Source organism: Copidosoma floridanum, unplaced genomic scaffold, assembly GCF_036245765.1.
Source record: "Copidosoma floridanum isolate Cflo_tuat_1 unplaced genomic scaffold, Cflo_Japanese_pri ptg000004l, whole genome shotgun sequence".
NCBI lineage: Eukaryota > Metazoa > Arthropoda > Insecta > Hymenoptera > Encyrtidae > Copidosoma > Copidosoma floridanum.
In genome coordinates this window covers 34,778,624-34,794,578 of record NW_028321881.1, presented here as the reverse complement: position 1 = coordinate 34,794,578, position 15,955 = coordinate 34,778,624, and the positions used below count along the sequence as shown (strand labels likewise).

General features: G+C 32.8%; 1 protein-coding gene across 1 annotated transcript in view; it reads right to left on the bottom strand.

Moving 5' to 3' along the window:
- RyR (Ryanodine receptor) overlaps nucleotides 1-15,955 on the bottom strand; it is a 1,110,242-nt gene that overhangs the window by 177,580 nt on the left and 916,707 nt on the right. Inside the window, exons 43-45 of the mRNA XM_089598062.1 lie at nucleotides 7,659-8,030; nucleotides 7,064-7,176; nucleotides 6,436-6,529 (exon numbers count right to left, since the gene is read on the bottom strand). Of these exons, the coding sequence (XP_089454188.1) occupies nucleotides 6,436-6,529; nucleotides 7,064-7,176; nucleotides 7,659-8,030 (579 nt within the window). The remainder of the gene's footprint in view (nucleotides 1-6,435; nucleotides 6,530-7,063; nucleotides 7,177-7,658; nucleotides 8,031-15,955) is intronic.

Below are 15,955 nucleotides of genomic sequence, written 5' to 3'. Positions count from 1 at the left end.
GTCGCACTTCTTCGTGGTAAAGTTCTAGCAAAGTCTTACGCATTATTCCTTTTTCTTCTTCTTCTTTTTTTTAGACTTAGGTCCAATGGCTCTCTTGATGTGCGAAAAAACCTTATAAAATGTAATCTTGCTACACATGCAGCATGCTGTTAATTAAGCAACTGTTTGCTTATCTGGCGGTGTTTTTCTGGCAAGCATGCGCAAAAAAGTACATTCAGCTAACGCCCAATCGGCTTTCAGACATTAATCCTTCTTCTCCGTAGCGTAGGCAAGATCGTGCGGATGACTTGCTTCGTCCAAGGGACTTACACCCACATTATCGTGCTCAATGCGCTTCTCATTCAGAACCACTTTTATCAAGAAAACTTCCACTATTCGACGTAGACCTCGGACTCTTATTCGGCGAATTTGATTTATCGTCATCATCGATTAGTAGTTTCAATACTTGAGCGTTTCCGATACACTCTTGCGAAATATTTGCCATACAAAGTGCCACTGCAAAGTAATCACGGCCCACCAGTGTGCGTTTTTTTGTGTTCCTCAAAGCATCGTTTACCAGATCGACAATGTGTAACTGTGGTATGCAAACGCTACCTTTAATGATGGTTTGTTCATTGCTCTACTTAAAGTTACCAGTAGCGCACAATCGTCGTATGATAAGTGTAGCTTTTTAACGAAACTTTTTTGGTATGCATTTGATAATCTCGGTATCCTGTTTTTCCTCCTCTTCTCTTTATTCTCGTTAACGTCGTCATCAAAAAGACCGTTACTTTGTGATACCTTGCTGTTCTCTTTAATCGTGTCAGCATGTCATTCTCTTTCACTGTCCAATTCCCTAAGGTGCAAACATCGTTGTAAAATTTGTTGGTATTTCTTCTATTTTTCTTGCTCCTCGGTATACGGTAAGTTCAAGATGTCGTTCATTTCTGCGTCGAGTCGACTCATTGTTGTGCCTGGCGTTTGCACAGACTTTAGACCATCGTTGAGGAATACGCTTCGCAATCAATTCATGCTTTCTTGAGGCAGAAGAATCATTTTTTTTTTTGCATGCTCCATGTTTGTTACAGCATCGACAACACCGTTTCGAGGAGCGTACCCAACAAAGCAGGTAAGAAACTTCCTCCCTGTTGTACGATAATTTTTTTCTTTGACGACAAATGAATTTTTACGTTCGCGAGCTTTTAAGAATGCTGGCGTGTCTACGTAAGTGTTTTTTGTGTGCTGCAGTTAGCAAAACGTTTCCTTCAAGAATGTTCAATGCACACTCGCAAATTAACTTGATTAGCGTCTTATCTGCTTTGCGCAACAGAGCTCTCTATTGTTCGCTGTCGAGATGATAAGGAGCTCTCTAAATGGTGCCATGTTTTTGACCAAACGGGGAACTTGAGTTTGGTGCCACTCCTATGATGCGATTAGAACTTTGTTTGCCATGTTGCTTCCTTTTGTCTGTTGTTTAGCCACGCATACGTACAGATACTCGTCATCCGGAAAAATACGCTTCTTACAGGAACCAAGGATTTTTCAAACACACTTGTCTCAACAGATGTTGTATTTGCGCGCGATCTTTCTCAAGATGAAAATGTATTGCTAGTTTAGCGATACATCACGTTGACCCTTACCTTAATGAAATATATTTTGCATGATAACAATTATGCTTCAATTGTTATGATGACTATCTTTAGTAAATAAGTTGACGCTACCGCTACTACCAGATAATTCGTGCATCAAATTGTCAATAATGACCAGTTTTGACCTATGATCGCCTGCCCAATCGCTATTCCGTGGTTATCCCTCGTGAATCTTAATATTACTCCCAAGATCGCGATAACCAGGCTGCCACTTGCCGTAACATGAATTAAAACCCGCTCAAATCGAGTACCACTCATACGGTCAATGTGTCGTAACAACCGTCTGACAAACACGGTTTCGCTGCAACTTGTGGGCACACTTAGTATACGTACACATCCACGGGTGTTGCCATCGCGTATCCGTACTGCCCAATTAAACTCAATCAAAAAGCTGATTGACCGTGGCGGGGGCCTCCACGGACCGCTCGAAAAACCGCAAGCGCTTATGGAAGGCTAGTGCAAAGGTGGCTCGCGCGACTTATTAGCTCGTTTTGTCGGGGTCAACCGCCAATCGAGCTCTTTTCGCCACCACAACCGCCGCACCCCACCATCGCTCATGGATGACGACCAATCAGCTTGCAACGTCGCAGCGGTTAGAGCACCTATTGCGCATGATCAAGATTACCTTATTAAAAAGCTTCCTCCTTATTCGCGACAGTTTTGAGGTTGAAGTCACACGAGTAACTAACATTATGATGATCTTTTTTGAAGGTTAAAGATTCGTGATTAAGAATGTGTTGATGTCATAGTTTTTGAAACATGTATCAAATTTTATTAAACATTCATCACAACGATTTCAAGAATGCTCTGAAACGAGTACAAAGTGATCAAATACATTTTTCGCTACGTAAGGATGATTTTGTTTTCATGGCTTATTATTTGTGGTGAATAATGTGCTGATGTCATCTTTTTTGGAAAATGTATTGTATTTCACTAAACATCTGATGCAAGACCGATACGACTCTCAGATAATCAGTTATATTTTTAACTAGTATAAATGAGTTATGTGTTGGTTATAAAAAGGACTAATTTTTTTAATTAGATTAACTATCTTTTATAAATTTGTATCCATTATTTTGGATTCAGGAAAATATTTTGGGAAACATATTTTTTTTTTTTTTTATTTCCATATGATTTGTCTATATGCAGTTTTTAACAACCATCATCATCATTGTTTCTAGAGCTAGTCGTATTAGTGTTTGATTTGCTACGTCTTAAGCCCATCTTGCCGTTTACTTGTTGATGCATTGGCTGTGAAAAGGAAAATGATCAAACCAATAGCTTTGTCGTACCATAACTGAGTGAGTCTTTTTCCCTACTCTTATGTATTATATCTCTTCTCCTGCGACATCACATTGGTAACCATACGGATAACTCGTGATCATGCTGTCTAAATATCTGTTACTTAAGACTGGTTGATACGTTTTTATTGAGTCACTACATCGTGAAAAATTGTGCGACGAATGGAAAAATTTGACAATTTTATTCCCGTAATATTAGTCATAACAAGCTCACGAATTGTATCAAAATTTATCTTTCTACTATTGCTGTAGTTAAATTTGATACTTTTCACTTTGCAAACATAATCTTCACTACAGTCGGGCTTTTTAATCTTATATGCGTAAAACTTTGGTATGCCAGATAAAAACAAAGAAATGTATGTGCTAACTCCTTCATCGGCTAATTTGTCAGTGAAACTGCCTAGCGTCGTGCCAATGAGAAAATCATCTAGTCTTTCTTGGGAAATATAGAAAACAGAATTTTTGTCGTAATAGAGAGCACATTCTCCTAGAAAATGCAGATACTCGAAGAGCTTTAAGCGTGATTGTGCTCACATGAAAGCGGCAATTACAACGTTACTTGATGGTAATGACGTCAAGGCCTCAGTCTTATAATTCTAGTTAACGTACAATTCCAGCCTTTGTTAAGTTTTCACATTGACCAAATTAACCCCACAAAGAATTGCGTATTCATTTTGCGACGCATTTTAAACCAGCATTAAGTTTGATTTCATTTTTGTCGAGATTTATTCCTTCAGTTACACGGATTTCGTCGATGAAGGACTCCTTTTGCTCATTAGTCATACAGGTAGGTGGACAACCTGAAGCTAGTGTTTGTTAAAAAAATTCGTTAATCTTAAATGCAAATCATACCCCATTGTCTGTTTCTTGATTGTAATGTGTTGCCTGATATTGATATATTCCATAAACATTTTTAACGACATGACCTTTTCTTATCAGAGTCATAGGTGCTTACACTAAAAAAACACTACAAATAATCGATATAAAAAACAAGGACAAGGTGTTCAAAACTACTCTTTTTACTATTTATAAGGATTTATTACGTACAACGCAAATACTACGACATACTCCGTTGGTGGCAGCCTCGGACGTATTACGTACGATAGTATGGCTATGCATCCATGCATCCTTTCTGGCCTACACCCTAAAAGGTAGGAAAATAGAGAAGAGAAGTCTAGGAAAGGAAGTGACTTTCATTCTTCATTTTTTGATGTGAAAATATTTTATACGAGGTTTAAACTTTCACTTGGGCAGTAAAAATTTTCAAAGCGTAACGATTTTTCTGTCAAGCCTATATAGATGTACTAATACCGTTCTCTCTCTCTCTCTCTCTCTCTCTCTCTCTCTCTCTCTCTCTCTACTAAGGAGCACTAAGTTTACACTGCTACCAGCTAAAATATACAGATGTACTATACCATATTTGACGACAAGCAGTGAAGTAGGTATGTGTACGCGCACACACACACATACATGCTGTGCACGACTGCTGGCCAATAAGTGGCCAGTGCTGCGTGTTGACGCTGCAACCTGCAAGAATATTGGTCTGTCTAATTCAGAGGTGACGCGAGTGGTCTACAAGCCATAGGGAGAGACTGAGAAAGATGACAGTTGCCGTGCATCCGTGCGCGTGTATTAGTTTACGTCCATCAGTTACAATCAACGCGTATAAATATAACCTTAGTTTTTAAGCACATTGCTATTTATATTCCACCAAATACTAACATCAATGAAATCATTTGCTATTTGCGGTTTATTTTGCTTCTATGTTCAGATATTAGTTCTACTGCATTGCAAGAAAATAACAATTCTTTGCCTATGATTGTTTCTGGTAATTTTAATGTTAATTTTAAAAATTAAAATTCGCAGCCTTTGATTAACTTTCTATACGATTTTGTATATTTACATATTAATGAGAATCGACATTAATCTACTACCAAAGATGGTACGACTATAGACAGAGTTTTTTTGAGATTTTTAATTAAAATTGCATCTACAATATTTATTTTTTACCATAGCTACCACAAACTAATTGTTACTATTGTACAGAGCAATAAACAACACTCTTTGTAATGATTAATCATGTCAATATTTTTTAGTTTGGTTTTTTTAGTACTTTTTTTAAATTAATGAATATTTTTTATTAAAAAAAATATGATATTTAATTTCGCATTTTTTATTTACTGAAGATACTACTATTTGTGAGGACGACTTTCCCAAAATTTCAAGAAATCCAATTTAAAAAAACTGATTAAATTCACTGACATGACAGTAGCAAACAAACTTTGTAGCTTAGTCATTTCTATAGGTTTGCCGTAGTACCAGCTCAAATTAAATTCAGTAGTAAGTGAATAAAAATTTTCTAGCGTCAAGTGTGAATATATGACGCTACTAAAAAATGAAGAAAATAATTTTTGTAAGCTAGCTGCCTAAGGACTAATCTAGTTTTATTTTACTTAAAAGTCAGTGATGTTAACCATAGCTGAGCATATTGTTGACTCTTGAATAGTCTTTACGCTCACAGTACTTACCACATTTGGATAAAATTAGTACAAATGAGTTCAACTCAAATAGCTTTATTCACCAACTATCCTGAGAACTAATCTTAGCAGTCACAACTTTTAATATATGAGATGAAAAAAATTAGAGATTTTTTAAATATAATTCAAGCTTTTTCAAGCGTAACCAAGCAAGATTAAATTAAGCATTTATAGACTTCTTATTGTAAAAAAAAAGTCAGATCTGCCTTACTGCTTTTATAGTTGCATGATCAAAGATTATTCCCCTTCACGACCTACATATACTATCATAGTAGTCATGGTGGTAAATGGTAATTTTAATATTAATGTATTATATGATAGTTGATAAGGAATACAAACGAATTCAAAGAGCTTTGATGGCTTAGTGGTTGGGTTTTTAGCTATCTGGTTTGATCAACTCAGCACAGTGAGTTAGATGGCTTACTTGAAAAGAGATTCTTCGAATACTTGAGATCATTGCTGCACTCTGTAAATATTACTCAGTAATATGGATGATTCAGTCGTTTCAGTCAACTTTTAAAATGGGCCCACACGAAAAACTCACATAATTGGGGAAAAAAGAAACAAGGATGGTAGAGGTTGAGGACAGAAGATACGTAAAAATTCTGCTTACGGGTATACATGGAAAATCAAGTACTATACTATAAACCAACTCCATATCGTAATTTACTTGTATGTTCTTAGACAGTATGAGGTAATGTACTTTATTTATAGCTTCGAATAAAAGTGACTACTTTCGAGAAATTTAATAATACTATCATGATTCTGGAAATGCAGATATTTACAGAAACTAATCTCATTTTAATTAACGACATTAAACAACAATTAATGCTTGTATTTGTAGATAATTTTACTATTTAAACTATTAGAAGCTTCATAAGCCATCAACTTCTACTACTCTGATTTAAGATCCATACACTTCTTATCACCCAGCTTTTTTTTAAATTTACATATTTAAAATACACTTACTGTTAGATCTTCGATCATCACTTCTTGCCCAACATTTTCATCCTGCAGCCACATCTCGTAGTATGTTCTAGCAAAAATATTGATTGCTCGATGCCTGTGTACAAAAAAAATTTTTTTATAACGTTGTTTGTTGTAAACAAAGTTCTAAGAAGTCTAATACTTAAACCTTATTAATAGAAAAGAGAACAGAACATTTACCAATATATTCAACTATGCAATAATCATCTCAATTTTTTCAGTTTCTTTTGTTGATATAAATCAGACAAAATTATTACAAATAACCGTTGTTATTATTTGTACTCAGTTCAAATTTAACGTTGACTCAGTCAAAATTAACGTTGATTTTTTAAAAGTGTGATTTCACACTAATTTTTATCTTTACTAGACTTTAAAATTGAATCCACAAATCACATACGACAACATAAAAAAACTGCACAAAGCTGATGGTTTCGTTATCTTATTACATGCATGCAGGGAAATAGTTAGAACGATCAAAAGACTGAACTATCTCACTTTAGTAATTTAGTTGTTGGATGATTTTACATCAGTACTTGCTTATATTTTTAGTACTTAAAAATCAAGATCACACAATATTGTATTTCATTACATGACAAAAAAATTAAAATACCTTGGCAAGGAATGTAGAGAAGTTTGACGGAAGCAAGCTATAACAGCTCGCTTTCGTTGAATTGAGACCACAGAGCGATATTGGCTTTTACTTTGTTGTTGCGGGTGATCTATCTACTCGATGACAAAAATATAAAAACATTGTATGATTATATACTGGGTTGAATAATACATTGAAAGTAAAATTACTTTGGGGTAAAATGTGTCATTTTGCACTCTCAATTTAAACAAAGATCATGAAGCATTTGTAACCGATACTTGATCTTATTATTTTTAATTTCAATGACTTATAGAACAAAATAAGAAGTTTAAAAAAAAATTTTTTCTACGATGCGAACGATATTAACTTTTCTCTACATACAATTGTTGTGCTTAAAAAATAACTTTATTCTTTATCTGCACATAAGTAACTTTCTGTTCATGGGATGGTTGCTATTAATTATTTTGATTGGGTGATAACATTAATGGTTATAGAAAAAATTCAATTTACCTTCTGGTAATTTAATTGATAGTAAGAATACATAGTATTTCTTACAAATACTTAAAAGGATTTTCCAAGAAACAAAATTTTAAACAAGTATTAACGAGAAAATTACCATATGTAGACCGTAAAGTACTTTTGCCATATCCGTTATTCTGGCCACGACATCGTCAACTTGTGGTGCTTTTACCAATTCCACGATTTCCTTTTGCTGTCCCAACTTAGAGTACAAGTAATGTTGCCATGACATCTCATCAGCTGGATCAATTTTATCGGGTAATGTTAGCTGCGTCTTCGCAAACTCTACAATCTCTTGTTCTGGAATCTTCTTTAAAAATCGATCCTTACAATGTTGGACTAGTTCTTGTTCCCGTCCAGCAAATAAATTTAATCCTACTGGGAGTAAACGCTTCAGACAAGCAACCATTAGTGAAGCTTGGACCTCTTTATCCTTATCTCTTTTCTTATCTCTATGCTTTTTCTTTTTCTGCATAGTAAAAAAGACAAGGTTAACATAACATAATTTTTGTATTTTTAAGATGTTAATTTTAAATTTATTTTTTAGTAAAATCAGGGTGTTATCTTAATATATGCTTATCGTTATCTTGTTCATAATAATTATAGAAGATTATGTCAAATTTCCTTAATTACAGTTTCTTATACTTCTCTACTTGCATATGTTTACATAAATTAAGAATCAAAGTACGCATATTATTATATCGATCTTCTTGGGAAATGGCTTTTGAACTTAAGACAGTTGTTTTCAAACTTTTGCTCCAGAAGATCAATACAATAATATACACACTCATATTATAAGAGGGGAAAAAAGAGATACAAAAGTATTCAAAGTATGCACTTGAATATTTACAAAAATTTTAATACTTTGGCATTTGACAAAAGTATAGGTTATTAAAAAGCATAGAGTAAAATAAATATTAAAAATGTATTGCGTTTGTAAATTCGTCCTCAAGGTAAGATTTAGCAACGATGATGCGGCGCGATTAAAATAAAATGGTGTTTTACCAATGTGTATTCATATATTAAAAAAGCATTAGACTAGTTATATTTGTCTGAGATAACTTTATCAGGTGTACATTACGCTGCTTACTTTGAATTGAAGTACTGTACATATCTTATAAGTATAAAAAGTTCTACAACGAAAAGTTTTTTTTAAATTAATAAATTTTTTTAAAACATTTATGTCTAGTGAGAAATAACTTATTTAAATATTAGAGTAATAACTACTTTGATCAAACACAAGTGCAAAAATTAGATACTGTGTTATTCAAACGAATAACAGCTGAACAGAAAATTATTTTTTCCTTTAATTCTGCACTGCGCTACTAAAAACCAGGTATGTGTAAGTGATTACCAAAAAATCAGTTCAAGGATAACTGTAATTTTCTGAATAATCCTTGATTTAACGACATCATTCCATGACAGACAAGAAAAATAATTTAACATAGTACTAAGTAAAGTGTGAATTCCATTTTTTGATAAGTAATTATTTGTTTTCAGTACAGTAGATTAAAGAAAATTATGAGAGATGTCCAGTCTCTTCTGGTTAGCTCTAGCGTATTCAGGGTAGTCACGCACAAAAGCCTAACTAACCAAACACTGACTCTGAAGAGCATGTAGTTATACAAGCTTGCAAGTGTATTAGTAACTCTCATATATAATCTTTTATAAAAGTTACCATCTAACAAAACTAAAAGTTTAAGTAAGTTTGATGTATTAAATTGATATTCTAAGAAATTCCTGGAACTTGAGTATACTGCCAATTAGCTTTTTTATTTAAAATTTATCATCTTAAAGCCAAGTTGAGTTCTGAATTTAAGATATAAAAAAAATATTGAAAAAATACATATATGCTTTTTTTTTTTTTTTTTTTTTTTAGTGCAGCTTACTTTCTTTACAGTACTCGTAGAACAATTCTATCTGGTACTCGGTATTACATTAATAATTGAATATTCCTATTTTTTACTTAATTTTTTCAAGAAGAAAACGTGTACTTCTCGTAATTTAAATTAGTTTTTCAATCAATATTTCTTATTAAAAAGGAATATTGTTTACGGTTTGGTTGACCAAGTTATTCTTTTATTACATCGTAGATTCCACAGTAAGAAATATACAAATTGTAAGACAGCCGCTTCTTAATAACGATAACCTGACCTCATTCATAAATAAAGACATGTAGTGGCATATCTGTGCTTTCTCTAATAATCTTTTTTTTTAATTTAGTTTTCCCACATTTTAAAGATTTTTTGTCGAATTATTCATATCAATTGCATTTGTCAATAACCGTTTTTTTTAAAAATAAAGTATCTGCCTTAAGGGCAGTCTGGATATGGTTAAAGTTTTCTACCTTCTCCAGAAGGTTACTTTGATTATACAGTCTTATAACATCAAATCAAACTACATTTATTCCCTGTAGATAATGGAATGTGCGTCATCTATCCTTTTTTTCTAAAAGTTATGTACAGTAAATAACTGACGCAAATAACATCACCTAATAGAATTAGACATGAAACGTATTCTGCATGAACTAGCTTCCTACTCCACCGATCACCGGATATTTTACTTAATTAACAACGATTAACGATTTGGAATAAAAACATGTTAGAAAAACAGAAGATGCACATTTACAAATCTAAGAAGAATTAATTTTATTCATATTTAAAAGAGTTTTATTAAAATGTTAGGAAGAAAAATAAAAAATTATGACACCTCATGAATCTGACACCAAATTTTTCAGTTTTTACTTTGGATTCTCGATTAAGTTTGCCTAGTTTGGGCTTGAATTGTTCTTCGAAGTGTCAAGTATGTGCGTCTATTTGTAGTTTTTTGATACAATAGCTAGCTGTAGTCAATATAATGTTATAAAGCTATACAATGAAAATAACCTTATCACTAAAGTAGGAAACTTTAACTATCGTGAGACTATCCTGAAGATACATAATGTTTGTGTACCGTCAATTTATAAAGCTCTCAGCAATATTATAAGATTAGGCAAAAACAAAACATCAAATTGAAATACAAAAGAGGCCGTTTACAAGTTTTCTTGTGGCAACCCTCTGGTTAATAATGTTAGACAAACGAACGTTAAAGTACCGTATAAATCAATTTTTTAAAGTATATAAATACGATTCTATAGTCTCTAAACATACAATGATTTTCAACACAATTTTAACTGGGATTCCGTCAAAATATGTGATAAAAAACCAAACTACAATGAATGACTGGTGTCAGAAATCATCTATATGTATTAATTTAAATGGTAAAACATTAGATAAGAAAAAAGACGTAGAAATGCTTAGAAGTTAGTTTATTTATAAGCATGTAACGATGTCTTAAATTTTCCAGAAAATTGAACCTTTCTTTCTTTTTTTTTTTTTTTCATTAAAAAAAAAGTAAAAGAATGATGAATAAAAAAAAAAAAAAAAAAAAAAACACACGTATATAAATAAACAGAATACACGCTTGCCCCGTATGTGATGACAAGCGCTCCTGGTAGAATAGTAAGCCCTATATATCCAAAGTAAACTGACTTTTATTGTGCGTATATTAAAATTGGAGAAGTATGCGGAATCACACGAAATTAAACTTATCGACGAAAGGCGAAGGACTGGTGGGTTATGATGAAGAGCTCAAGGACTAAACTGAAACTGGACTGGCAATGTGCTCACGCACCTATACTGATACTTGCTTTGGGCTGGGTTATACCAGGTTATACGCTAAGTATATTTAATCGTTAATTATAACACAAATACAGCGTATTTTGTTATTTTGTATTCCCTAACAGTACAGAGCGTCTAAAAACGTTTGTAAGAAGTTTTTAAAACTTTTTAAAAATCTTATGTGTTATTGGGAATTTGCATGCACCTTTGTCACTGGGAATAAAATTTCAAACGATTGGTTGCAGTTCCAACCCTTCAGGCAATACTTAAAAAGCAAAACCATCGTTTAATTAAATTTTTGCAGACTGCCTGTTTTCTAATTTTTTTATTAAGAAATTAAGCTTCTAGCATTTTTTTGCGATTCAATTGCAAAACCTGCAAACGATTCCGCAGTATTAAGTATTTTTTATTTATTGCTACGTGCGAGTTGTTCACACAGTTCACGGAGCTCTTATGCGTACATGTGCCAGCATAGAGGGAAGTGTCATGCATATTTCTCATAACGTATGTGTAAATTATTCACATAAGAGGGCACTGGTGTTGCAGGCTTCAAGATTACTCTTTCATGTCAATCCAATCGATGCCCCGTTCACGTGGACTGTAACCGTGAATTACAGTCATGCAAACCGTGGTACGTTCTCATCTTAGCTACAGCCTATATCCATGGTGTATTGTTTCCTGAACGCATGGATTGTAACCGAGGATGACACGCACGAACCGGCATGGTACACTCATATGTAATGTATAGCCCGCGTACATACCAGTCGATGCTCTAAACGCATGAGCTACAGCCGTGGAGAAATCCTACGGATGCATTGGTTTTTTTCCATTGCCCTCTTGCATTTTCTAACTGCTCTCTGTATACATATATGCGGCAACTTATTACTCAGACGATGCTCTCAGCCCTGATGCACGCACTGAAGTAAAATGTACACATGCAAAAGTCATTATTTATGTAAAAAGTTGCGCACTGTATGCACAAATTATAAAAAACAACATTGAAAGCTATCTTAGTACTCAAATTAGCAAAAGAAAAGTTGAAACTGTACTTCGCATCGATTGTCACTTTTTGATTTTTTTTACGTGCAGGGAAGTAGTGTATAAATAGTAGTAGAAAAAAACTTTACATATAAAGGACGCTAAAAATCCATTATGTGCTTTTAATACACGCATAAAACGTACTTTAGCCCCTTTTAGCTGAGGAACAGAAAAAAAAAACTAATTGTTATTAAATGCATGTGTTTACTTTTACAGCATTACAAAATAATAATCGTAGACATTGATTTTAATTTGTTTGTGCAATAAACTAAGGTTATGTGTACATACTGCTAATGTGTAAAAGATGGTGTAAATATTTAATAATGTACATACCTACAGTAGGCCATTACTTTATAATAAAAATATATACACGGAGAGAAACAGAGAGAGAGAGAGAAAGACAGTAGCAGCAAAACGCAAGAGGTCAATAAAAAAAACCAATGCCTCCGTAAGATTTCCACGGCTGAAGCACATGCATTTAGAGCATCGACTGCTATATAGTAGGGCTATATATTACATATGAGTGTACCATGCCAGTTCGTGCATGTCATCCTGGGCTACAGTCAATGCGATTAGAACACGGTGCACTATGGACATGGGCTGTAGCTAACATAAAAGCATTCCACGGTTTTATGACTGTAATCCACGGTTACGCTCCATGTGAACGGGGCATCGATTGAATTGAGACGAAAGCATAGGCTTAATGCCTGCAACGCCAGTGCCCTCTTACAGAGATGAGTAAAGAGATTGCTAACGCCAATGCTACGAGGTGAGACGACTTTTTGGCACTGATCAGGGTGACCCGCCATAGCCAGCCGTCATACCAAGGCGCACATTTTTCGAGAGTGTGAAACTCATATTGAACAGCGTGTGCCTACGAGTAGAGGAGTGGATTCACATGGAAATGAGCATATAGGTGCTCATTTTAGAAGCACGTGAAAGGGTGTACTGAATGTGTGCCTCCGAGCAAAGAAGCGAAAATGTCGACTATAGATGTATATCTGAGCACACAGCCAAAGCAAGCGAGGACACGAGTTTTTCTCTTTTGACTGCAACCGAGTATATGCTATAAAAATATTTAACTGACTCTTGCTCTCTCACTCTTGCTTCAATGTTATTTGTCAATCTAATTCAATGAAACCGTCGAACCAAATTCTTATAATTATATGCACAGAATTTGATTTCGAAACATTTTTTTTCTCGTATGTTTATACTTATTTTTAATTCCAGTATTATTTTGAAAAAATATTCAAACTATGTTTCAAAAGATGGCAGTTCAGCTATAAACACAAATTTATTATTTTTCTTCATCGTAATTGTTATAAACTGTAGAATAAGCTCTAGAGAGTATCTACGAACATATGCGACTTTAAGATCTCTATCATCCGAAGTTTCAATAGCTTAGATGATTAAGATTTATGCCATGCTCCCATTGTTTTACCTTCGTAAGATCGATTTCAACTGTCGGCAGATTTTTTTTTGTTCGTGTGATGTATCATTCTGATTCAATTTTTCGTTTATATTTTGTTTCAATTTAAAAATAATGTCACAAACTCTTTTTTTCTTATACATTGAAATAATTATATTTACTACTTATTCTATTAAATAATTTGGTAAGCTAATTCTTCTCGTTGGCAAGGCTATTTCGTACTTTCATAATAATAATATAATTTTTTAGGATATCAGTATAACTCTTACATTTTAAAACTCCGAAGAAATTATTAAGATCCAACGTAAAAAAGAAAAAATTCGAAGGCACAAGGCACAATTTACCTTTATTGTTATAATATTAAATATGATTAGAACCAGCAGAGTAAAACATACATCTTATTATACAAGAATATTTGTCTGCATACATATGTTATATTTTTTTTTTGTATTTATAACGTTCCTTATAATTTATACTTTGCGGTTTACAACTACTTGTTACTTATAGAATCAATTCCGAAAACATAAAAATTTTAAGCTTATACATAATTTTCATTAATTTTTAGTGTTTTTTTATGATTAAGCTATTCTGTTTATTAGTTCAATTTATACATATATATATATATATATGTATACAATAATAATAGTCTTAAGGTTATTAACACATTTTCGAGCTGTTTATTAAAATCGTTTGAAATTCGTATCAACAGAAACACCGCTCTTAACGACTTAATGTAAAAAATGAAATCCTTATTATTCTGCATCACCCTGGTATGTTATAGTCTTCTTTTTTTTATTAACAAATAAATAATATATTTTTGAAAAATTCTTATGCCTTTAAAACTTGTTAATAGGGTTTATTTAATTAGTGATCAAAATGCTGTTTCATTATTCTTTTTGCAGTTTGAAATTAGGACCCAGTTAAATACTTGTATGGGGATATAAAACAATTTTAAAATCTTACAAACTTTTTCTATAGTGTTTATTAAATGTTTTTACTGATAAAAATTTGAACATGCAGTAATTTGCAGTAGATACTAAGACGCTAATGATTTGCCTTGATAGCTTAGACAAATTATAAATTTCAGCTGAGTAGCTCCTATTTATATCAGTACTCAAGACAAAAAGCTTCACCTGCTAATCAAAGTATGAATCTCAATCTATTAGATATGTTTTTAGTTAATGTTCAGATTCGTATTAAATAATTTTGAAAAGTATTAAGTTTTAATATCTGCATACGCTTATTAAATCTTTAGTCTAAAATCAACATTTTATAATCAAAATTAGAATTATATATTTGATCAATATAACAAGTATAGCTGCTATACCTAAAAAATTTTTATAACAAAAGATGGATAATAAAAGTTGAGAGAATTTTAAGTAAGTTGTGCCTTGTGCCTTCGAATTTTTTCTCTTTACGTTGGATGTTAATAATTTCTTGGGAGTTTTTGATTGTTAGAATTATGCTCATATCCTAAAAAATTATAATATTATTACAAAATTACGAAATGGGTTTGCCCACGAGACGTATCAACTTACCAAATTATTTAATTGAATAAGTCTTACTAATATATTTATTTCAATGAACAGAAAAATTGTGCTTATAATATTATTTATAAATTTAAATAAAATATAAATAAAAAAAAATTAAATCAGAATGATGAATCACACTAACGAAACAAAAAAAGTCTGCTGACAGTCGGAATCAATCCTTAGATGGCAAAACAAAACGAGCAGTGGCATAACCCTTAACGATCTTAGCTATTACAACTTTAGATGATAGAGATCTTAAAGTCGCATATGTTTATGGATATTCTCCAGAGCTTATCCTACAACTATGATAAAGAAATACGATGAATTAGAGTTTATAGCTGAACTGCCATCCTTAAAAAAATAGCTGAATATTTTTTCAAAATAATACTGGATTTGAAAATAAGTAAGAACGTACGGGAAAACAAAAATTTTTTGAATTCAAATTCTGTGCATATAATTATGAGCATTTAGATCCACGGTTTAATTGAATCAGATTGATAAATAACATTTAAGCAAGAGCAAGAGAGCAAGAGTCAGTTAAATATATAGCATATACTCGGTTGCAGTCAAAAGAGAAAAACTTGTGTCGTCGCTTGCTTTGGCTGAGCGCTCAGATATATAGCTACAGTAGACATTTCTACTTCTCTCTTCGAAGGCACACATTCGGTATACCCCTTCCACGTGTCTCCAAAATCTGCGCCTAAATCAACGCCTCGTATGAAGTTTAGCCTTATTC